The sequence below is a fragment of the Pyxicephalus adspersus genome, chromosome 6, assembly GCF_032062135.1.
Source record: "Pyxicephalus adspersus chromosome 6, UCB_Pads_2.0, whole genome shotgun sequence".
Lineage (NCBI taxonomy): Eukaryota > Metazoa > Chordata > Amphibia > Anura > Pyxicephalidae > Pyxicephalus > Pyxicephalus adspersus.
In genome coordinates this window covers 48,107,534-48,134,066 of record NC_092863.1, presented here as the reverse complement: position 1 = coordinate 48,134,066, position 26,533 = coordinate 48,107,534, and the positions used below count along the sequence as shown (strand labels likewise).

Below are 26,533 nucleotides of genomic sequence, written 5' to 3'. Positions count from 1 at the left end.
GACAAAATAATATAGTTTGCAAATACCTTGTCTGATTTACAAAATGAGTTGAGTGAAGTATTTATCTAGTTACATGAAAAGCAATTCCTGTTTACTGTCAAAATCCAGAATTTTGGAAATATTGTCTTTAAAAAAATTCTATTTTGACCTGTGCTAATTTTAAGGAAAAGTATCACTGGTATCATAAAAAATGAATTTGGCCGTTTATTCATTAGAAGATATAGCATTTATTATTGGGACTGCTGTGCTCATAAGTGGCCACTAGGTGGCAGAATGAGCTTTAGTTTGATTAAGAATTGAAATGAGCAATGCTAATAGGAATGGCTGTGCAAGAAAATGCAGATCATCGAAAATCGATTGAATTTATCAATACAGCCCTAAGTTTCTGGTACAAAGCATATAAACTTTTTTTTTGTAAATAAAAATGCTTTTTGGATTTTTTAATGTGCTAAATGGAAAAGGAAGGAGTCAATTGGGGTTACCTCTAAACTGTAACTAAAAGAAGATTACATTGGATTGTGAGCCCCCATGAGGGACAGATAATGACATAAAAACTATTCCTCCGTCAATTCCTCTGAAATTTGCTGAAAGTCGAATCTTTACACTTCTCATCTTTTTTAAATGACTCCTTAAATGACTCCTTCTGCCGTCTAGTGGCCAATTTTAAAAGTGCACAGCTGTCACAATAGGAAATGCTATCTGTATGAAAGAAAAAATTATGAATGAGTGTAGAGCAAATTGAAAGAGGAATAATTTGTAAATAGAGCCCATGGTGTTACTACCTTTTCTTTTACAACAGCATCCATAAATCACTGGTACAGTGTATGGTTGAACAGGTATACCAAACAGGTGCTAACATAATAAATTGTAGGATAGGTGTCAGGTTTGGGGCTGTATTCCTGCACAAAGTTGGTCCATTATGCAATACTATCAGGGAGGCATCTGATCAGTCCCAAATTCATTCTGTGGCTGGACAACAACCTCAAATATCAATGCCAAATTCATAAACTATCTTTAGCAAAATATACAGCAAGGAATCCTGGAAGAAATGGTGTGACCCCTACAGAATCGTATAATTCCAACATTACAGATTCTGTCTGGGACAGACACACTTGGGAAAGCCTAAGTCTGCAGATACTAAAGATAGTTCTCTGGAGCAAATTCTCTCCATCTGAAACAACTTATGCTATGCAAATACAGAGAATAGATGCTATGTAAAAGGTAAGGATGGATGCTTCCAATATCAATTTGATGTTTTCTTTGCACTCTGTAGATTGGTAATAAATACAACATTTACATTTTTAAAGCATCCACACACCATACAGTAATACATAAATGTTATCAGCTTAATGAAAATATTCTTAACCACTCCTGCCTACACAAAAACATGTTATATTATTCAAACCATATGTATAATGTGATTACAGGGCAGCACGGTGACCATGGTTAGCACTCTGGCCTTTGCAGTGCTGGGTCCCAGGTTCAAATCTTGGTCAGGGCGCTATCTGCATGGAGTTTGTAGGGTCTCCCCGTGTTTGTGTGGGTTTCCTCCAGGTACTCCGGTTTCCTCCCACATCTCAAAAACATGCAGTTAGGTTAATTGGCTTCTCCCCAACATTGACCTTAGACAGCGTTAATGACATATGACTATGGTAGGGACATTAGATTGTGAGCCCCTTAGAGGGACAGCTAGTGACATGACTATGGACTTTGTACAGCGCTGCGTAATATATGTCGGCGCTATATAAACACTGTGTAATAATAATATTAATAATATTAATTACAAAAGCAGGCCTAGGTCCCCATTGTATATCAGTGAATGATTTACGGTGTAAATTGTATAACAATCAATGTTCATTCACACAGACATATATATATATATATGCCACTATGAATACGTAGAAACCGGTCAGCAGAACCTGTCTGTACAAATCAATACATTAGAAATGTTAATATTGTCACAGAAATTCACTGCTGGCTTTGTGCAGACTCATGCATTATTGCATTTTTAATACACATTTTTATATTTTTTATTGAAATGGACAAACCTTAATGCTGCAGTGTACTTTGAAATTAAAGAATAGAACATTTATAGATAATACAATTTTTTTAACATGTAACAGCTGAACACTGTTGGAATTATTTCTATAATAAAAACCAAAAGTTTAGAAAGGTCCTCCTACAACCCTTGACAAAGTTACTGCACCAGCTCAATGGGGTTTAAATCAGAACTCATATCGTGTTTGCCCGGCAGCTCTTCATTTATTCCAACATGAACTAGGTAGAGTAGGTGAGACTGTAATTAGAACTGGGACCTTATATTAGAGATAAGTGTCCTGGTTTGGGGGTGCAGCTTTCATAATGTATGTGAAAGCGGCTTCAGATGGATGCCGTTCACTAAATGGCGGTTTCTAAATATTTGGGCAGACAGAATTTACTATTCACTGAATGCATGGATTTCACAATGTAGACAATGAATATCCCACTGGTAATTAGAGGATTTCCTGTAGCCCATTTGTCTCCGGATCCCCACAGACCATTCAGTATGACATCACTCCTAATCAGACCAAGATGGCTAGCTGTATATACAAGATAAATGTAATTCCCCACATGGGGAAAAGACAAGCAGTATGGTTTTACCTTGCTCTATCTACACATAAAAGTCTGCCAGTACTGGAAGCCTGAAAATACTTCTTGTATGACTGAACCTTCGTCTGAGAACGTACTTAAAACTTCAGAGATGCATACATCTTTTACAGGCCGTGACTTAAGCTGCGTACACACTTCCAATTTTTATCGTTGGAAATGAACGACGAACGACCGATTGGCCAAAAATCGTTCGTAAAAAAAGTAACCAACGACGCCGTCGAACGAGGATAGTCGTTGGAAATGAACGACCGGACCGGCGGATCGGATTGGACGACGATCGTTGACCATCTATCGCGTGTACGGTCATTCAGTGATCGTCCATGGTCTGAGCATACGCGGTGAACGAACGTTCGCTCACTTCCTGTGGTGCACGTCACTTCCTGTATCGTTCAAACGATCGCATCTATCGTGTGTACAATATCTTAGAACGATCGTGTCGTTATCTGTATGTACAGGATCGGTGCCATACGATCGTTCGCAGATATCGTGCAGGATCGTTCGTTTACCAACGATAAAAATTGGAAGTGTGTACGCAGCTTTACAGAGCTCTGAACATGTGGGATTGGCATGACATTCAGGGAAGTAGCAAGGACAAGTTAGTCATTTCAACATGCAAATTTATTGCCTACAGGTTTTCTATAACTTGTGCAACTGGCTATTAAGGTTACCCTATGATTTGAATTATAGGATTACTTTATTACCAGCTCCATAGCAGATACAATTTAACTTCCCTATCCCTCAAGTTGCCTTGCATGCCTGTGTAGCCCTGTTTAGGCTCTAAGCTGTCCCCAAGGTGGCAACACCGTCTGTGCAGAGAATTGTGCTGTCACCTTGTGGTTGAACTTGATGGACTTTCTTTTTTTTATGTCTTTTTTCAACCTGACTTACTATGTAACCTGGAAGTGTGGTATGAAGGAAAGGAAGGAAAATATTTTTCTGCACTTCTCAGATACAAAAAAAAAAACAAAAAAAAAACTTTTTTATAGATATATTTACCATAACTAAAGGAAGGGGGGCTAATAGGAAAAAACACTGCTAGGGGTTGCATACAAGTTTAAAATGTCAACTGGACTACAAACTTTAATAAAAACATGTCTAAGAGTCCAACCCTTTGCCAGTCTATCTAACGAAAAGAATACACTAGAATTGGGCTTATCTGGTATAGAAGGAAGATATATTAACATTTCCAACATTCTTCAACAGTCATAATATTATATCTAAAAAACAAAACAGGAGAAATCAACCAATAAAAATACATAGCTTCCTTATATCCTTTGTATCATATAAGAGATCAGCAATAGCACCACCTACCGTATTTTTTGGCGTATAAGACGCACTTTTTCTTCCCCAAAACTGGGGGGGAAAAGTGGGTGCGTCTTATACAGCGAACACAGTTTTTAAAAAAAATATTTTACTACAGTATTTGGTTCAGAATCTTTTTTTTCTAGATTTTCCTCCTTTAAAATTGGGTGCGTCTTATATGCCGGAGCGTCTTATACGCCGAAAAATACGGTAATTTACAACAGCACCTTCAGAGATTGCAAGAAAGACACAAAAATGTTTCCCCCAAAAGCCAAAAAATGGAGGAAAAGATGAAAAGATGAATTGTACACACTGTGAAAACTTTATGCTTAGAAAAATAAGCAATTTTACAAACTATTAATTGATAATTAAAAATATTTTAAAATATTGTGTACATTGTGATATAGCAATTACAGACATCTGCACCACAGAATATCTTACCTTTGACCCGTGATGGAAGGTCCTTCAGAAAATTCCATGGTGTTAAGAAATGTGACAGATTTTGCTCCCCCATATGAGGGAGACCTTGGTATACCAGAGGGTGATGATGGAGCCTGATGGCCAGGGGATTTGTAGGACCCATTGCTCACTCGCCCTTGTAAGGGTTGGTGACTCTGAATATTGTTATTGGCTAGGTCAGCCTGTAAAGACGTGGTGGAAGTCCTAGGGGCTCTGGAAACTGCACTGGAAAGAGAGGATACAGAGGACTGAAGAATAGGATTTCTAGAACTAAAAGTGGCTGCCCCAGCCAGCAGATTGTCCTTTGAACCATACCGTCCTGAAGCAGCACGAGGATTCTCTGAGAGTGAGCTGACCTGCTGTAAGCTGTATGTGCTCGGAGTATCATAGACCCCTGAGTCTGCAAACACAGAATCTGTGTGAGAATGTAGCAACTTCTCCCGTTCCTCCATCTCCTTTCTTTCCTGGATAGAGGCCATAATGGATTTGGAAAGGTTATCATAGCGTACAGGGGAAGGCTCTCTTTGATGTCCAGAGGCCCTGCTTAGTACAGGACTGAAACTCTGCACCGGTTGGCGCTCCGCTCCTCGTAGGTGGCACATTTTGGCAGACATATATGGTGAATGGTATCCCACAGAACCGGCGGCAGTGTGTGCAGTACATTTAGCAGATGCTGGAGACATTGGGTTAAGCAAGCTGTCATAAGATAAGCTCCCATTGCGATTAGACAGGGCATTGGGGGAAAACACACTCTTGTACAGCATATTGGTGTCACCCTCAGATTTCATCATTTGGAGTGGAATCTTCTCTGATTCACGACGCACGGTATTCTTTAGGCTCAGTGAGCGAGTGTTGGCAGTGAAGTTGTCGAGCTGCAAAGGGGATGACTGGTAAGACTTGTGTAATGAGTTCTTACGATACTCTTGGAGATCAAGGTTTGGCTCTGACTGATAATCATGACTGCGGCAATCTTCCTCCAGGAAAACGCTGTCCTTTAGACTTTCTTGCATAGCAATCTGTAATCAGAGAAATATTTTAACACACAAGAGCTTCTCTTGCTACCCTGCTTTTCAAATGCAACAGTAAAAAAGGGGTTTAAAGGAGACCATACACCATATACTGTAAGTAAAATGGGACAGCAATATGGCCATTTTTAGTTTTCCAGTGAAAATTCTTCACAAGTACATTTTGAAAACATTTTCACAATATATTAAGTAAAAAAAATTCTTCCGTTATTATCCACTGAATGGAAATGTGGAATAAGAGTGGGCTTAAATGTTGGGTGCATGGTATAGTGTGTGATAAATATCGCAACCCCATTTGCATTTTGTTTTTAGCAAGTAAGGATTTTAAGGCATTTGTAAAACTAGAAAATGTAAAGAGCAGGGCATAAAGCCATTATCAGAATGTGTTTAAACAACCAAAAGGTGGGAGGGGGTGAGAACACGTTAAAAAAATGGAGAGATATTGGGAGAATACATAGAACGTCATTGCTGACCTTGGTCTAAAAAAATACAGATTGTCTAGTTGGTGATCCTCTCCCTATAATAGTTTCTGAATCACGGACCTAAATTAGGTCTGCAGTTTTGGTATTCAGCCAATTGTGGCACAAGTTTTGCTGCAGTTAGCTGCATGCTTGTTTAATGTGTGTTACTAAATCTAGACAATTAGCATTCCTAAATAAGCTCTCAGGTCCACTTGATGATGTGTTTCCCACTTACCTGTTCAGTGGCTGGATGGTAATGAACTTTGGGGTTTGCTCCAAACCCTGGACGATATTTATACATGGCTGGTGTCGGAGGGCTGATCATTTTTGGTGATAATCCACTATCTGAAAGTGCAAATTTTAAATTACAAATTTTAGATACAGTTATGGATGTTCTGAAATGAAAAAACTGCAAAAAACCGACAGAAAGTATACTATAGATAACAGATAGTTAAACAAAAACAAAGGATATGTGTGTGTGTGTTGCTATTAGATAGTAAATTTGGCGTGAAACTCTATATTCTTACAAAGTATTAAAACATAAAATATATTCTGCTTAAAGATGAGTTTTTGTCACTAAATCATCTGCAGCTTACAGTGTCTTTCATATTTATAGATAAAATAGCTAAAGTCAACTTCTAATCTAATAAAACTGGAGTATGATTTCCTAGCAGAACATTTGAAAGATGCATGTTGCTGTCTTTGGTCACAAAGGTTTCAATGTTTTCTCTTTAAGTAAGAATAATCTGAGGATTTCTAAATGTGACCTCCTGTGCATTAAACTTTCTGTGTGAAAAGAGGTCAGAAGTGTCTAAACGTATACATAAAAACACGCACATACATATGTAATTTTGAAGTTCCACCGACATTAAATTTTGTTAAAGCAGTCTACTTGCCTATACCTTCACCGTTTCCCAGAGGTCCCTTCAGGTCTGAATATATGGTGGGGTCACCTTTAGGAGGTAGAGGTGGCTGTATATCCAGAGATTTGTCATTTATGCCCTCTAAACTACCTTTGGACTAAAAACCAAGACAAGAAAAATAAAAACAGTTAGATCATAAACATTTGCAGCTACATAAAGAACACACAAATGCTGAAAATATTACCTTGGAACGGTGCAGGTTAGCTTGTATTCCATTGTCACTGATTTTGACCGTTATCTGTCTTTCTGACAAATCTTGACGAATAAATGGAGGTTTCAGTGTGATTTGGGGCCTTTTCTTTGGTTCAACCACATACCTTATAAACAGAAGTAATCATTTTGTTAGTCTTTGTCGTGGTTACCACCACACACATCAAATTACACAATTCATTTGTGAACATTAGAATGGTCATTCATTTTATCGTAATCCTGATCTGGGCGAAAAGTCAGCTAAATTACAAAATGTACTCAAATGTTTGGCTCCTTTTGAGAAAACCATTTCTACAAATGACACAGAATCATACTTTTCCTTTTTCTTAACAAGCAATGACAATTTTCCCTGCTCAAACTGCACTACTTGTTCGTTTTGTTGCTTAGCAGCAAATATGAGAAGAATTTATGGATGTAATATTGAATGCCTGACTAGGCTTTCCAATATCATACTAACAGACACAGATTGAAGATAAATTTGGCACACTGTCTTTCTCTACAATTACATTTCTACTCATCCACTACAATTTTAGGTCTTAAGAGTCAGTTTAGCATTCCAACAGGACTAGCATTCCATTATGATTTACTTAATTTATGTGATTATAAAGATTCACAAAAACATATCAAAAATGTATTTATACTTCTATACTTATTACTATACTATACACATTTCTTTTAATATTTTTATTCCTTTTAGGTTACGACTGTAAAAGTTTTGCAATACGTGCAAAGTTTTACCAAATCCAATTACAAACACTCCATATGCAATATTATTTTCTAAAAGGCAATGATTTTGAAGCAATCATTCACATGTTCTTGCATTTGTTATTAAGGCTACATTCATACGTCAGATGATTCTCGTCCGATAATTGTCTCAGGGCTGATATCGGAGAAGAATCTAGCGTGTAAAGCGCTCATCATCCGTCGTTCTGACGACCATCCTGGCAGATCCACAGACGATGTATGACAAACAACCGTAATAACAAAAAAAAGTGAAGGGTGAGAGCGCAGCGGGCTGCCGCTTCGCCGCTTTCCCCCTCCCCTCTCTATAGAGCAGAACAGCTGTATGTACAGTGCTCATTCATTCATCGTGCAGTCTTTTGTGTTTGAAAAGGATCGTGAAAGATCCTTAGTCTTGAATGTTAGAAGGTGAAGTGGCATAACTAAACAACAATTTTGGAAATATTTTGTTTTTATGTTTAGATTATTTGAGTGTTTTATCACTAAAAGTGTACGCAGAACTCCTTGGAAAAGTGCCTAGGAAACGTTAATACATGAGCCTCATTACCTACCAATATAATCTGTAACAGCCTGGCTATGGCCCTTCTATGAAGAAATACATACATTCAACACACAAGGAACTATTTTTAAAAGCACCCCAAATGCACCTTGCCAAGGCACGGACATGAACTGTGTTTATAGAGATGCAGCACGCACAATATTGAGTGTTATGTATTGAACTGAGCAGCCCATTCAATTGAACAGGTTGCCCTAATGCAACAAACACCAATACAAATGACAACATATTGGGAACAGATCCCAAGGGCTCACATTGAGGGATATTCTTTACAGAAATGATTTGCATTATACTGGCAGGTGCATTTGCTTTGACTCTCAGATACAACTGCACTTGAATGGCAACCATATTTGCATTTGAATTGTTTTGTTTGCATTTAAACTGTTATATTGTCTATAAAGTAATGCAGAGTAACACAAAGTAAGTTCAATGTAGCCTCTAAACAGCCATGTGCACTAGGAAATTAAAGGTAATGAGTGTTTAAAATGCAGTTCAAGCATAATTATCAAGACTTGTAAAAAACAGGGGAAAAATGCCCGTTACCATAACCCCCAATTGTGTTACGTCAATCTTGTAATCCAAGTGCCCCTACCAGAAAACACAGGCCAATTTCCTTGCCTTTTTGCTGCATGAACAATGGCTCGAAGTGTGAAAAAATTGGTTATCGTTCTTTTAAATACTAGTATTCTTATGTATATTTTACACATGATTATTGCCTTAAAAGTCCTGTTCTGGAATTGTTTTTGATTATAGATTAGTGTGTTTTTATATGTGCCTGGAGTTCAGCTATAGCTTTCAGCTTTTTAGAGTTCACTTTTCAGAAGAGACAAAAGGTTGTTGAGAATCACTCTACTCAACATCAGTTTCAGCCTCACACAGATTTATTATAAATTTCTTCAAAATTACCAAACAAAAATGTTTAATATTATCTAGATTTTTAAACTAATCCACTATATACATTTTGGAAGAATCACCAAATTCACAAGGCTTGGTATAGTTTTTATAAATGGTTGGTTGTCCGAAATAGTGTTGCTATTCCTTTGAAACTCTTCTTACCTGGGTGACAATGGACTGCATAGCACATGCTGTATATTCCCACAGCATCCTCTAGTAAAAGGATTAACACCTCCACGGAACTTCCCAGTCACCTAAGCGGATGTACAACAGCCATTATATATGACACAACAAGGAACCAGTAAATGATACATTGGACAAAGTCAGAGAAGGGGTCAGTATAAACCAGGTATTGCACATTTCCAAATATTTACCACTCTTATTACCTGCTCATTGGTGGTACGGCCTCTTACAACCAGCACTATGTGGAATCCAGTAAGGCCAATAACAGGGATGAAGAACAGTCCAGCCACACACATTACTGATATTCTGTGCATGGATGCTAAGGAATTTAGCTTTATAGTATATTGCTGGGATATGGTACTATATCAATGATACATTATTTGGCTATTAACTATAAATTAGCATTAAATAAAACCTGGGACAGTAACAAAACACAATCATAATATTAAAATTTTTATAATTATAAACTTGAAGCTTAGAACCCTCTGGCTGGTGGTAAACTACTACTCTTGGAAAATGTTATCAGAATAGACTAATGTCTGATGTTCATGTTCAAAGTCATGTTTCCAGAATGTTTTCTACTATTCACACAGATACAAACCAATCAATTAAAAGAAAATTTGAAAAAATTTCATTGAAAAAAATCTACATTAAATATTCATAAGAAATCTTTGAGAACAGGATACGTAATACTGGTGTGGGCCTCTCCCAGCATCTCCAGATGGTGAAGGACAAATATGAGGCCAAATGAAAACACTCCAACCATGTGTGTGCTAAGAGATAGGAGGAACAAGAAGAAATAACGGTAGTTCCTGCGTCCTATGCAGTTATTCACCCAGGGGCAGTGATGGTCAAAATCCTACAATTAGGAGAAAACAATCTTACATTAAACAGGCAACACATACCAGTAAGTACGCAGTAAGTAAATATGAGAAAGAGAGAGAAAGAAAAAAAATCTTCTCAAGAATGGAACTTTACTCAAAATATGCAAAAAAAAAAAAAAAATACCAATTTCACCATATTCTAGAATTGTGTTCATTATTCAATGATATATGTTGTCTGAGTGATAATAATATCTCATAAAACACAAGGTATTTGACCAGACATCTATGCTGCTAGCTACACACTGCTAGCCACAAACCCAAGTAGAAGTGCCTTCTGTTTACTCAAAAACTCTTGTTCACCCCAAACAATGCACAATCTAAAAATCACTACCAACAAGGCCACAAAAAAGTGAGAAATTGCTGGCTCCACTTATGACCGAGCTATTTATATAGACTAGTAAGAGGTCTCATTTTTTCAATATTGGTGTTAATATTTTGCAGCCCCGTTTAGCCACATTGAAGCTGGCTGCACATCTTTCCAAGTGTCAACAGAAGACTTTTTTATTTTTGGATTAAGTAGAGACTCTCAGGTTCTTCTTAATAACTTTTTATTTCTGTCAACAAGACGAAATCGAAGATTTTGAGTTATTATTATTATTATTATTATTAAACAGGATTTATATAGCGCCAACATATTACGCAGCGCTGTAAATTAAATAGGGATTGCAAATGACAGACTAATACAGACAGTGATACAGGAGGAGAGGACTATACATCGCTGGTATAGACAAATGAAGACAAATTTTTTGCAGTAAATAAATCATTTTGGGACCAATTAACTGAAATTGGATAATTTCCCACGGTACACCCGAAGATCTCTCAAGGCACACTAGTGTGCCGCGGAACAGCGGTTGAAAAACACTGCTTTAGACCATGTCTTTACAGAGCATTAATATGTTACAAGCTGTAACAGTTCTACATATGTTAACACTTTGGAGAAAACTAAGCCTTTAGATGTCATAACACATTGATATGAAAAGCAGAAAGGAGAAATATTAACCATGTAGCATATACAAGAACATGCAAGCATATTGAACAAATAAGTGGAATTGACTAGTTACTATAGCAATGCTACTACAGTAACTCAAAGCAGGGGAAAGGAAGACTTATGAAAGAGAGGAGAGCCACTTAAGGGAAGCTGACTCCAAGGGAATAAAGACACCATGGAGATAAGGTAGATAGGAAATAGGTAGACCACTGGGAGTTACAGATGCCAATAAGGAACAGGAACTGCATGGGTGTTCAAGAGTAGGAGGCAGATATAGAAAGGCAGCAAAGGTAGTATATAAGATCAGTGGTTGTTGTAGAAACTCATTCATATTTGTATAAAAGTACAAACATGGCGTGTACTGAATCAAAAGTACAAACACGCCAAAGAATGGCGTGTACTGAATCAATAAGAGCTGAGATGGTTTACTTTAATATAAGATTTAAAAAAAAAACAGACTTTTCAGGGGCAAGTTTTTCAGTCAAGGAATGCAGCAACACGGGATCAGAATCTCTGAAGCCAATTGCCCAGACGTCACTGAGACCAAAGTGAAATCAGATATGAAATCTGTTGGAGAGTCCCCAATTAGTGATTTGGCTAACAAAAGTGTTGCATGACAAACAAACAAACAACCTAAGTCTACTTAAAGGGTTGTGGACCAAATCAAACCTTACAAAGTGAAAGATGGCACATAGGATGAAAGGGACTCCAAATGCAGAAGGCAACTGGACATCAAGCTGTAGACATCTTCCCTCATAGTAAGCAGACTGCAAGCCATTAGTAAACTGTATGTGTTGCAACATAACAAAAAAAGGATAGAATCTATCAATGTTCCCTGTGGCTGTTTTTTTTGTCTTCAAAAGGTAGAAACAGCAGCAGGGAGATGCTTCCTTAATGCTGTATGGTGGGGAAATGTCTCAAACATATGACACTCCTCCCAGCAGATCCATCAGCCATCAATACCACAGCTTTAACTCATTATGCACTAAAACCAGCAGGAATGGGAACTAATGCCACCCTGCAACCAATATAAATGAGAGAGCCTCCACAGTGATTGGCCTCAGCAGCCAACTTACGATTGTTAGAGACCGCTGAGGCAATGACAGTGGCGCTGAAATTTGAAAGCAGCTTTTACTAAAATCAAGTCTATTAGGTACAAAAATCCATCCCACACAGAACCCAATGTTTGGAGGTCACTTTCAGGCTATCTATAAAAAGCGGGGTCTGGTCTCAAAAACCAGGCTGATGACAATGCTCTGAAAAGAGGCAGTCGGAGAGAAAAGTCTTAGAAACCACGTAGAACAAAATAAAAAAGTACAAGCAAAAATGGAGAACTGAAGAAAAAAAACATCCATCCTTCTAGGACACTATTAAAAGTATAAAAACAGAGACATGGTGGTAGTAGTAGGGGATATCTTGCACTGTCCTGCAGTGTCCTAACCTCCTGTAAATCCTTCTACAGATGTCCCTAATGGACATAAAAGGACTGTCGCTGAAAATGATATTTGTGATAATTTCCAGTGACAGGTGATAGCTGTACACAGAGCTGTTCTACCCTATGGAAAGAGAAGCAGTCATCATTAATCCAACGTGGCAGACTGATGTGATGTACCGGTAGATGTGGATCCCCTGATGTTGTTTTCAAATTTTCACCAGAGACAAGCACCACTGTTCATCTTAGACAACTATTAACGGACGTGTATGTAGCTTAGAAGATAGTAAAAAACTGAAGGGTAAAGGCTTTCTTTGTCCCTCAATGGATGAGAAAGAAAAAAACTATTTTACATTGGGAAAATTGACACAGGACCTGGGATGCAAAACAAACAGGAAAAATGAGAAACGAATGAGAAGTGTTTAGCACATTTATATTCAGATAAAGGTGCAGCAGTGGAAAATAAATTGCCCAGGCTATTAAAAAAAAAAAAAAAAAAATATTTAATTGCTTTATTGGGTCTTTTCTCCATTGGATTTTCCACTAGGACCTATTGATAAGTTCCACTTATTATACAGGTCATTGTTGCAGAAAGGGACATGCAATGTCCCACTTTAAGGATGCACTTGAGCAGGCGATGTGAATTGAGATGTCAGAAAGTTTGGCTAAAAAGAAGCACGTTTGACTTCACTATTTTAGGTCCTTTAATTTTAAGTGTGCCCTATTAGTTTATACAGAAAATGTTCAGGATTAAGATTAAGATTTAAGATTAGTGAGTACAATACTTTCTGTGTGCTCCTTCTTACAAATGTTGTAAAAATGTCAATAAGACTGGTCAATAAATATTCCAACAAAGTACATGGTACCTGACAGAACCCTGGGTGCTTTGAATTTATTCTAATGTTAAAAATTACTCTTCATTGCTGATTTTTTCATGTTAAGTGTGCTATTGGAGTCTATGATTGTCATTGAGTTAATATATATTATGATTTGCAACAGACACGTGTTGGTGGAACATATTCTTTTTCGAGTTTCTAATATATGTGTTATGTTTTCCCATCTCACTATTTAGGTTCTAAAGTATCTTGGATATAGGTTTTTTTATGCCTTTTTCTTTATGTCTCTTTCTTTTCAATCACAGGTGTGTATCCTAAGTATATCTACCATGACTCTGTAGGTGTATCTGTTATTCTTAATAATCCCAATAAAAAGTACATGTTCAAAAACAATGGCCAATAAAATTTAACAAAGACAATTATTTTATACACTAATTATGTGAAGGGCCAAAACCTAATGATAAGTAACTCATGACCTCTTTGTTGGGGAGGAACATAAGAGTGCATGCTACTTCTGATTTATGACTAATAGTTTATTCAGCTTTTTCATGCCAAAATTGTATTTTGTCCACCACATATTTTTTCACCTCCTGTGTTCTCTCTAATATAAAATGACAGAAAGGCAAAGAGCCAAGTATTGAAACTGCACTTGTTTGCACAATGAATGCTTTAATTGTACAGCAACACAGGAGTAATGAGGAAAAAGAAGGGTATATACTATGTAAGGTAATTTTGGCATAATCATTAACTTTGGGTGGAACACATGTGTCCTGCCTAGCTGTGTTAATCATAAAGTCTTGCGGTCTTATTAATATTAATTGCATGGAGCCAACGATGGGTTCAGCTCAAGGTCTCCCTGTGATGTTAGCTGCGCTGAGAGTCTGCCTATACAGCAGATGGGAATCAGCTGCTGCAAATCACAATCGATAAATATTAAACATTTCTACTACAAGACTCAATATTTCTGAAACACAAAGAGGGAAAATCACATCTGATGAGGATGGTGCATGAGGTTAATTTATTGATAAAATGTTTAAATGGATCCATCCTATGCCAAGTCCCTAGAAAAAGCAAAGTGCTTACCTCTTGGGAAGATACCAGGATCCATAAAGGTTGCCATGCTGAAGTTTGCCAGGACAAAAAGGAACATGAGCCCATTGTACACCGGGATGGCTGGAGATATTTCTCTGGTTAGCCAGGGACACCTGTGGAAGGGCAAAGGATTTGGGGCATTATAATTATAATATATTTATCAATATAAACAGTTATGATATAACTACAACAAAACCTAGCATGAGGATTGGTTGGAGGATTTAGTTAGTCTGGATTCTCATCATGTGTGCCACGTTTGGTACGTTTTAAATATACTTGAGTTGATGTTGAAATGTTTCAATAGGAGAACCCAAAATATTTATTATTGTTCATCTTGTTGTATGCTGCACTTGTGTTTAAATATTTCATTTCAATCTAGCACATAGCAACAGACTAATGTGAATTGGGCTTATTATAAAGAATGCATTTCGGGTTGCCATTACATTGAGCCTGCGTAATGTGTTGTGTAATGCAGCAATGTACGGTGAATGAAATCTTAACCTTTTTAAAAAGACCCGGAGTGAATTGTTTGTGTCTTATGATAAGTGGGTACTTCATGTGCCCAACTTTTAAACCTCCTCATGCTCCCATATGGCAATAAACAAGGCAGTATGTGTATCTGTGTATTCACAATAGACATGAACATTAACATGAAGAAAATGATGTGGGCCAGTGATATATATACACTTCCAAGGATATAACCTAATAAAAAAAAAATCTTCTTTCATCCCGTACAGTTGATATATTTTGGACTTAAGCCAGCAAAAACAAAATTTCCATATCACAGACTAGACTAATGAATAGGCCAGCTAAATTAGCCAGATACAGAAATAAGAACAAGGAGGAATGCTCTTTTAGAATTTTAAGGGGAACTCAGAAGTAGCAGTAGAATAAGACTGCATCAATCACCAAATACATGAGCCAAGCACATAACGGCAAAACTTAAAACCTGTATGACTATTTAAATGTAATTGGTTATACAATTGAGAACAACCACCTCCATAGCAAACTCACACTTTTGATGTTGCCTTCTATAAACTTGCAAGTTTGGCACAACAGAGGCAGAGGTGGCTTAGAATGCAATATTGGGAAGGGAATACAACTATAAAGACATACTGTACTTTCAAGGATGGTAATTTGCTACATCCCTCTGTCAGGAGTCTACAGGAGACAATTCACAGACGTGAGAACATTGCCGATCCAGTGATAATGTTAGCATTTAATAACATTAAATGTAATAATATATTTATTACTTATAGATACCATTATTCATAAACTTAAGCAAATCACATGCAAAAACAGGCAAATACAAATTGGTTGCAGATTTTGTACTTAAACTATAAAATGTGAGTGGTTTACAGGTACTTCATGGAAATATACACACATATATGCATGTAATGTCAGGCAGAGCACATTAGCTGGAAAACCACAATTTGCCTAGTCTTGCCAGCTGTGCTATCGTCTCATTTGAAAATGCTAATATTTTACAAACATAGGTATGTTTTTTTTTTTTTTTCAGGACTGGATATCTGGAGCTAGAGGGAATAAGCAGAACTGCTGCAGAAATAATTTCACATACCTAATATACCCAGAAAATAATCCAGTAGCACAGGCTAATCTCAGCACAGGATGCTGGGATGCTCTGGCCTCCCTGAGGCTGCTGGGACTGAATGAATTCCCGCACAGGTGTTACATCGTTCTGGCCAATCAAGAAAAGTGAAGATCGAAACCAGAAACAGGAAATGAAAGATGATGGTGGCACCCGTGACAGATGAGTATATTTGAAAAATTGTGATCAGGCAGCTAAGGTTATTTGAAACATCGTCTGTTCCTTGTGCAATGAAAGATCTGCCTAATTAAAATTGTTAAAAAAAAAAAAAAAAATACCTGGCCATTTTAATAATAGATAATCCATACTATAGGTAATTAAAAATATATACTTAAAAATCCTAAAACCTAAGAAATATGAATGGTAACAGATGTTATAGCATACCGCAGGTTCTTACTCTCCTTTACAACATAATGTTAAACTAATCTGTACACAAAGCAAATAAACAGAATAAAAACAAATAGACAATTAAAACCCCAACCCAGGAGGCAAGTGGGTAAATTAAATGATTTTGACAACAGTAACATTCTGATATCTGCGGAAAATGTTCACGGTCGTTCAAGGGCATAGCACAGACATTTACCCGCCTTTTACTAGATTATATTAATACTGACAACCAAAAAAGTTAAAATAACCACATACAATTGTAAAGCATATTGAAGGGCAAGGTTACAGGCCTCTGAATCCTACTGTGGACTTCTGTGTTTAACTGAAAGGAAAAGGTAATCTAGTGGGACTATTTCTATCTTTACACATGGTATATCAACATGTGAACAGACCATACTTGTTCATCTAGATACAAATTAATTTTTTTATCATCTTGTGTTTATATACCGCCATCATATTACACAGGGCTTTACAAAGTCCATAGTCATGCTACTAGCTCAAAGGTGCTCACAATCCAATGTCCCTACCATAGTCATATGTTATTAATACAGTCTAAGGTCAGTTTGGGGGGAAGCCAACTGCATGTTTTCGGAATGTGGGAGGAAACCCACATGAACAAGGGGAGAACCTGCAAACTCCATGCAGATAGTGTCCTGGTTGAGATTTGAAGCTGGGACCCAGCGCTGCAAAGGCCAGAGTGCTAACCTCTAAGCCACCATGCGTGCTGCCCAATGTTCTGTGTAAAGATAGAAATGTCACTGTAAAGACTAATAAAGTATTCTGAAGACATCTGTACAGGGTTATACAATGTGCAGAGTACAGAATATCCTTTTTTATGGGAAAATGTGGTTACGGGAAAATTGACCTTTAACTGCTGAAATAGTTTAAGAATGGCCTTCTTGTCTAAAAAGTAGAAGGCGTACACCCACATATGAAAAGGAGACCATTGCCTGAGCATAATCTTCTCATACAGAACTAATAGATAAAAATCTTACAAGAAATTATTTCGACAATGGCTTCCTTACACCTCTAACAATATATATATATTTCTTTATTTAGTACTGTGGGGTACCTACCTTCATAAAATGCTGGGGGAATATTACCATCAATAAAATACTTTTTAGTAATAAATTACATTATTGTTTTTACTCTTTAGACAGACATATAGTGATTTTTAAAAGTTTTTCTATTTGATTCATTTTTAAGAGCTATAAAATTCTGCGCAATTTAGTGCTGTGCATAGACAATCATCATTAGCGATAGAACTGCCGAAGACTGGATGAAAGCCTAATTGTTCTTTATATATGGAAAAGATTAAAAACATAAAAAATAAATGATATCAGATTGTGATTTTTTTTAAAGTATTTAATTTAAATCAAAAATGCTAACAAGAATGATATTATACATTATTACTGATTGTACAAACAAAAGGGGTTTTTAAGGAATTGGCCAATGATTATATGTTTATTTACAGTATTTGTAGGCTTCTGTAAGCACTTCATGAGTTAAAAGCTTGGAGCAGAACACAGCAGAGTTCAGCAACCCACACATGGAGAACAAGAGCAGACAATACATGCGCAGGCGGATCCTACACACTGTCTCTATGTATCAGTAAGTCTAGCATGCTGCTACAGAAGGGTCATTCAACAGGAAGGTGGAGTAAGCAGGCACTTCCTATTATTAACCTCTACAGTAGATTATCAGACTAATAATAATAATAATAATAGTAAAAAAAAAAACAAAACCAAAAATAAAACAAAAATGCAAAACGTGACTGATGCTTTGTGTTGGTATATGTGATTTTAAAGAACATATAAGCACTTTTACTAGGATGTTTTATGTAACAATATATATCATTATATAACAATTCAGCCTTACAGGATTCAATTATACTGAGAATGACACGGCCTGCCTGCTGAATGCCCCCTACTTTTCATGGTTCCATTTATATTCCATAGGTATTCTTATCTGACTAGTCCTGGTTACAAATCACCCTCTTTCCGAGCTTAATGCAGCTTCAATCTCACACACTCTGGCATAGGAAGAAGTTGTTGCACAAAATAATGTGACAAAGCTTGCTTCTTTTTGATCAATTTGTATTACATAACTCAGATAAAAGGTTATTTTGTTGAAGAACATTCTGTCTCCAGAACAATTGCAAAGCTTACAAGAAGCTATTAGCAGTTCTCTTAAAGCTAAACTCCAGCCAAATATCTCTCTCTAATCTAATCATTATATATATATATATATATATATATATATATATATATATATATCTGTCCATCGTCCATCTGGTTATGAAAATATAGCAGCTGCACTCATTTCTGGAAGGACAGTAGGCTAGTTTTATTTTACAGACACTTTGGCCCAATAGATTTCTGCTGACTGTTTTATAATTTAAATAAAATTATTACTTAGGAAATATACCTGTTACTTAACTAATCAAGAGGATTTGGTTGCATGACTCCATGGGCTCACAACTGCAAAATCCAAACTACAATTTGGTTTAGGTAATCAAAAAAACCTACTGTAACCTGCAGATTTCACTGAACGTCTGAATAAAAGGAGCCTAAACACATTGTAGAACCCCAACGCAAAATTCCTCCAGACTTCTAATCTGTTAGTGCAAGCATTATGACATGTGCAATACAAAACACTATTCCTTCATGAGAACCCGTGCTGTGCAGAAAATGTTAGTTGGTGGAGTGTGATTTTCAATGCTTTCAGTCAGTAACTCTGGTAAGCATGCAGCCAGAAAAGGCCGCTCTTATGATGTGAAAGCTGCTTTCAATTCAGTGGCTTTAAACCATGAGATCACCACAGCAGTCCCTGTATTTTTCTCTACATAGGTTTCCTTTATAATTGTTTCTATGGGTAATGGAAGTTATTTCCTGACTTTTGTGTGGATGAATATGAAGGAAAATATGCAGAAGTACAAGAACTTGAATTCATAATATCTCCTATTCTGTGCAATGATTGAAGCTATTAAGTGACTCAGGACTAGGTCACATAATATGTATTCATTATGTTAAGGTGAACATATCTTAAGCCTTGGATGAAAAAAACTCTTTATGACTGGATACACAGCACCTGAAGTAGAGTAGGGAAAAACAAGTTTACAGTATAGCCTAGCTAAAGAAACAGTGCTTTAAGTTAAATTACCCCTTTAGTCTTCTATTTTGGCATATAGACAAAAACACTTTGAATGGCACACCCCCAATACACCATATGGACTTCAATTACAGCAACAACTGTGGGTTACTTTATTTAGGGACCATAAAGCACAGCAGTGAAAACCCTTATTTCATTTTAATGCCTGCCTGCCTTCCTGCAATATGGTAATGAGTGACACTGCACTGCGAAACAGAGTATCTTGAAGATTTACTGAGGGCAATGGAGGCTGGAAAATTGACCAACGTACAAACTATCCTAAAGTTCTGCTTTCTGTTGCCTGTTCAAGCATAGATATGGCATTGAGCACTCCCAGGTGATATTCTATTCCTCAGGAGGGCCCTATTAACAAAAATGTATCACTAAACAGCATAAACCTGCCCTAAATAGTACTTGATTTTTGCCACTGCTATGTCCAGGGCCACCACACTGATTTTTTATCTCAGATTGAAGAGATTACCTAGTGCCAAAATTGCTCTTTTCTGCTACTGAAGGAGATTATTAGCCAATTGCACACTTGGAGAGCTATTCCTAATTATGTTTTATTGCTGTAAAGAATTTTAGGGCCGCTCACATAAGTGCACAGTGTGTAAAGGTAGCCTATTGATTTAAACGGGCTGCCTAAAATGTTACAATATCCAAAGCATGAAGCATTTTTGGCAGTGCAACACACTTCAAAAGAATTGGAGTGCCACTCAGAATAAACGGCATTAAAGTGTAACACCCAGTACTACTGGTGTGAATGAGCCTTTACAGAATGAAATGCAAGTTGAAATCCCATTTTCAATGTAGCCGGTTCTAATCTATAAAATGCAAATCATCACATGATTTGCAATAGCAGAGTATAGGTACAAATAGGCCCTTAATTGGTGTTGGTGATTTATTGGCTATGCTAAATGAAGCAGCAAATAATCTGCTCTTCTTTATATCTATACAATAGCAGAGAAATGACTAATTGCCGATAGTTACAGTTACACGATTCAGTTGTGGCATTGTGTAATTGCGAGAGATCAGTTCAGCTGTACTACAGATTTCTGCAGGTCATTTTAAAATTTTGTGATATAAACAGACTTTTTGCTATATTTTTTTTTCTGCCAGTCCTACTCCAGTGGCAGAAATAATTATTGAACATGTCAATGTTTTTCTCCGTAAATATATTTCTAATACGGCTATTGATATGAAATTTTGACCAGATGTCGGTAACAACCCAAGTATTTCACACACACAAAGAAATCAAAACAAATAAATTAAGTTATGTGTATAAATGCACAAGAAATAAGTATTGGGCACAAGAAAAGATGTGCAAAAAGGCATGGAAAGCCAAGAAACCTGCTGAAATCTGTTAGTATTTAGAAAGCAATATGGACTCCTGTCAGTGCAAATAATATCATCTGGTTAGGTCCTAACTGATGGACTAAAAAAAGGTTTCTCATTACCAAGGTATCACACAAGAAGCATCTCATGAAGGGTAAAAGTTAAGAGCTCTCTCACAACCTTTTTGTTGCAAAACATACTGATGGCATTGGTTACAGATGAATTTCTAAGCCTCCGAATGATCCATTGAGCACCGTTGAGGCCATAATCTGGAAGTGAAAAGAGCATCAGTTCACCCTAAACAGCCAGGTGCTCCAAAAGAATAATCAGGAGGAGAGTTGTCCAAGAGCCAAGGATCATTTGCGGAGAGCTTCAGAAAGACCTGGAATTAGCAAGGAGAATTTTTTCAAAGAAAACAAAATAAGTAATGCCTCGACATGGCCTCTATGCACACTCACTACACAGGACTCCACTACTAAGAAAAAATATTTCTAAAGCTTCCTAAAATTTAATGCACAACATTTGAAAAAGTCAGTGAACTAGTAGGAGAAAATAGTTTGGAGGAGAAATGGCACTGCACGTCACCTAAAAAAAACACCATACCAACAGTGAAGTTTGGAGGTGGGAACATCATGGTGTGGGGCTGTTTTTCAGCATAACAACTTCCCTTCAATTCAAGAAACGACAAATGGAGAGGTGTACCGGGACATTTTCAATAGGAATTTGCTGCTATCTACTAGGATACCTGAATATGAAATGAGAGTGAATATTTCACCAAGATAATGATCCCAAACATACAGCCAAGGAAACTCTCAATTGGTTTCAGAGAAAGATAATAAAGCTGCTAGAAAGGCCCAGTCAATCATCCAACTTGAATCCAATTGAAAATCTATGAAAAGAAGATCAGAGTCCATAGCAGAGGACCCAAGAACCTTCAAGATTTGACAGTTTGTGTGTAAGAATGAACCAAAATTACACCTAAGCAATGCCTGCGACTAGTTTCTTTATACAGGAGGCATCTTGAAGATGTCCCTACCAACAAAGGCTCTTCTACTCGGTATTGAATGAATTTTATTAAGAGTGTTCAATACTTATTCCCTGTGCCATTCCAACTTATTACACAACCTAATTTGTGGACATATTTGTTTTGATTTCTTTGTATGTGTGGATTACTTAAATTGTTACCGACATCTGGTGTGAATTTAATGTCAATAGCCCCAATAGAAATATATTTACTGAGGAACACGTTGACGTGTTCAATAATTATTTCCCCCACTGTGTATGAGAAAAGTAAAAAAGCAGCTGTATTTACTCTCCAATGACAGAAAAAACCACGGTCGCAAGCACTACCTGTTCCTTTAAATTATAAATCCAGGAAACGGTCTTTATGGTTATAGGTAGGACTTGAGATAACCTATAAATGTGAATATTTAATTACAGGATCTGCACCCCTTCCCCAAATCAACAATAAGTTCATTATCAGTGGAAGTTACAACTTTTCAGTCACATTTAACTTGCTCCAAAGGAAACCAACACACAAGAACCATAAACATGAGAGACCCTGCTCATGTACATCTAACTTAGAATCCAAAGATATAAAGACACAGCAGCCAAACAAAAAAAGAAAATATCTCCCTACAGAAAATGGAGAGCAGGTAGCCAATAGTTAATCATTACTTTCTTTTGCCAGGCAAAGGGGGGGTAAAAAAAGGGAGAATTGTTCTTTATTACTCACATAGCAGTGGCAACGAAAAGGTTAAAATTTCCCCTGCAGCTGCTGTGATCTCATTGAAACCCAATCTTGGTCTGTCTGGAATATTTCACAGCTTGTTAAACAGAAATGGACTAATCACTGCTGTTAACTCATTCACAGTCCTAACTTACAAATTATTGCTTCTTTATTTCAAGGTTTAAAATGTTAGTTGCAGTAAATAGTTAAAAGGTTGTGCTAGGAGTTTTCCAAGTAACAGCATTGGTAAATGCAGCAGACTAATGCAACTGTATGTGTGGGTACAGCCTGGGTGAAGCCTTCCACAAGGGCAGATTTAAAACAGTATTAAAGTTAGGCCATTAGCAGTTTTATTTTTCTGACATCCCAACAACAGGGTCACCCTATCAACAAGAAGTAGGTATGTGTGATAGACCATGCTAGCCTGCAGGCTCTGCTACCAGCTTCTATTTTTAACTAGAGGTGACAGATGCTCTGAATTTGCATGTGCCTAATGGGGCTCCTTCCATCTTTATCTTTGTGCGAAGCCTTGCTGTCAGACAAAGGAAAAAAAAACAGTAGCACATAATATATGAAATGGTGAAGTGATCCAGATTTTCAGTTGCATTCTCTAAACTTTGATTAAAGAAAAAAAGGGTCTGCCAATACAAACCATAAAGAATGCTTGCTGTCTATCTCTCTTCAACTCCAGCACTTAAGTGACTGACCAAGAACAAGCACATAGATCAGGATCATAGCACAAGAACATCGGTTGAGGTCAGAGAACTGATCTGTATACTTCCTTCTGGTCAGACAACTAGCTTTTTTTGGCAGCCTCTGTACTTTCACAGTACTGGTTTTCTGATATATATTTACATATGCAGATCCTAACAAAATATACACATACCGGTATACACACATTATATATATATATATATATATATATATATATATATATATATATATATATATATATATATATATATATATCACAAACACAGTTCCTGTCTGGAGAGTTACATTTATCCTACAAGTTGGCCATCTTGGTCCAATTAAGAATGATGTCATACCAGAGTCTGTAGGGATCAATGGAAAAGTGAGCTGTAGAAAATCCTCAAGGCACCAGTGGGACATCCATTGTCTACAAGCAATGTATGCATGCAGTGTTAAATGGTACAGATTCAGCTTTTTTTTTGCTTAATAAAAATACAAATATTTTGTTAAAAAAAGGGGATGGGACATTGCAAACATGTTGACTGATGATTACTAAAAGGGAGGTACAACAGAATGAAAAAGTAGTAATACTGTCCTAAGTGTTCTTATACTCTCACTGATTTTCACAAAGGGCTATTGTGTTGGCACCAAGGACTCATTCACACAATGTGCATTGCCCTGCGTTGTTAATGCAAGACTAATGCAAACCAAGCCTAATGGTTCTAATAGGCATAGTCACAGCGGATTATGCAAAACTGAAACATGTTGCAATGTTAAGGAAATAAAAATGTTGTATTTTGTAATGCAGTGAGAGGTGTAAATCAAATGCATGTAAAACGCAACCTACGATTTGCTATTTACCTTCACATACTGGATAAAGAACTTTAGTATTAGCTATATACATTATGGGTCTGAGTTATTAAAGCTCTCCAAGACTGGAGACGATACACTTTTACCAGTAAACCTGGGTGATCTAGCAAACCTGGAATGGATCTGGTCCAGAATTGAACACATATGCTAACAAATAGCAAATGACTTTAAAGAAATTCATTCCAGGTTTACTGGATCACCCAGCTTTACTAATGAAAGCGTACCAGTTGTGGAGAGCTTTAAAAAAATCAGGCCCTATGTGTATATAAAACTGCACACAAAGAAATTTATCATAAATATATTCAAGAAGATTCCAAATTTTAACTGAAAGGATCTGAGAGGTAGGCAGATCAAATCACAAAATCCATACCAGATTTATCCCTCAAAACAGGCCAGGCTGACATCCTGCATGGAGTGAGATGACAGAGGTACGTGGGTATGGCAAAGCTAATTCCTGGTTATTTTGAGACTTCTGTTCACCAAATCAGCTACTGTATATACATGGACTGGATTCCTATTAAGTACAACTCATCAGGAATAGGGACACTTCATCAAACTTTGAGGTTGCTTTTACTCTGTGCTAATTCTTTAAAACTAAAACTTCAATTGAACTCCCATTGAAATCTTCACTAAATACCAAACCCTTACCCCACCAAGGGTTCACTTACTAAGGTTTCCTCAAAAATAGTAGAACTGTTAGAGTAAAGATGTAGGAGGACAAATTATGGTGTCTATAGATGGCCATAACTCTAGTTAGGTAAGAAAACAATCTTTGCAAACAGAAAGGGTTAAAAACTTTTACATAAGTTTTACAGAAAGGGGCATATTTTAGAAAACTTGAACAGTGGCAGGACCTAAAGATGTGGAGAGTGAAGGAGACACAGCATGCCTGCGGGGTGAGACAAATGACCCTGTTAATAACTTAAAAGATGTTATGGGGTAATGTGCATGCACAGCTCAATGTACATAACAGAAAAGAATGCAAACAGTCAGGTAAATTTGTTTCTTTCAGTAATAAAGAACTCACCTGCTCACACTTCTTTTTTTAGGTTTATTTCCATTTTAAATCTGCAGTTCAATACATTTAAATCAAGCTGACATTTTGGGAAAGTCATTATTTGTTTGGCACTTGTAAAATCTGTCGCCCAGGCTACTGCCTAGGGGAAATTCTAAATTCATTGCACACTATGTGTTTTCTAACTGTATCCAATTTTATATGAAAATAGCACAATTGTTGCAAAGCCAATATACACATCTAAGCTGCACTGATCCCGTGTTGCCTTTTTTCCAACATAATAATGACTCTTAGAATAAAAGTGTAGCTGGGTACATAGCACCCAGTGTATTAAAGTTCAACTAAACCCAAAATAGAACAAGACAAATTATAATAGCAACCAGGTTGATAAGTGAATTCAAACAGTTTACAGAAATATGCTCAATTGTGGTTTAAAATCTATTTCCTTTTATCTCTAATATTATGCAACAACCAAAGTAGAATGAACAAGAAATGGCAGACTGGATTTCCCAACATCCCTACAATAAAGTGTCTACATGAGTAGCGCTAGGAGACTTGTAATCATGGGAATTAGCTGATAAGCAATTTAAGGACCTCAATCAGTCAACAAGAAACTAAAAGTCACAAGAGGTCCTGGATGTGTTGATAGGTGCGCACAGCTACACCCAAATACATATCAACTTTGGGTTTCAGACTTTTTAAAGCATTTGCCTTGAATACAGCCCCCTCAACTGTACATTGGGGTTGCACCTGCTAGATTACGTCTGTGTCCTGTAGTGACATAGCAGGAAGAACCAAAATACTAAGTGAGGAACACTCAGAAGTAAATGAAGATCAAAGACACTGGTAAAACTGAATGACTGATTAGTATTACTAATCTGGTTTTGTAGGGTGCTCAAGGATAAATATGAATGAGGAAGTGCCGCCTTCCCTAATACCTCGGCAATCAGGTTTATTTTAATCACAGTATCTTCCTGACTTCACAGATAATAGACCCTGGAAGAGAGCTCTATTTGCTGGCTGCAAAGCGCAAATATTAAATATTCATATGATCAAAAAGTGTATATGAAAATAGCCATATAGTAATAACAATAAATATGCTACAGAAAC

General features: G+C 36.9%; 1 protein-coding gene across 1 annotated transcript in view; it reads right to left on the bottom strand.

Moving 5' to 3' along the window:
- The window catches only part of ZDHHC8 (zDHHC palmitoyltransferase 8), a 45,986-nt gene that overhangs the window by 6,085 nt on the left and 13,368 nt on the right, over positions 1 to 26,533 (bottom strand). Inside the window, exons 2-10 of the mRNA XM_072413927.1 lie at positions 14,627 to 14,748; positions 12,352 to 12,386; positions 10,090 to 10,262; positions 9,607 to 9,709; positions 9,383 to 9,474; positions 7,004 to 7,136; positions 6,799 to 6,916; positions 6,132 to 6,241; positions 4,393 to 5,426 (exon numbers count right to left, since the gene is read on the bottom strand). Coding sequence (XP_072270028.1) covers positions 4,393 to 5,426; positions 6,132 to 6,241; positions 6,799 to 6,916; positions 7,004 to 7,136; positions 9,383 to 9,474; positions 9,607 to 9,709; positions 10,090 to 10,262; positions 12,352 to 12,386; positions 14,627 to 14,748 — 1,920 coding nt within the window. The remainder of the gene's footprint in view (positions 1 to 4,392; positions 5,427 to 6,131; positions 6,242 to 6,798; positions 6,917 to 7,003; positions 7,137 to 9,382; positions 9,475 to 9,606; positions 9,710 to 10,089; positions 10,263 to 12,351; positions 12,387 to 14,626; positions 14,749 to 26,533) is intronic.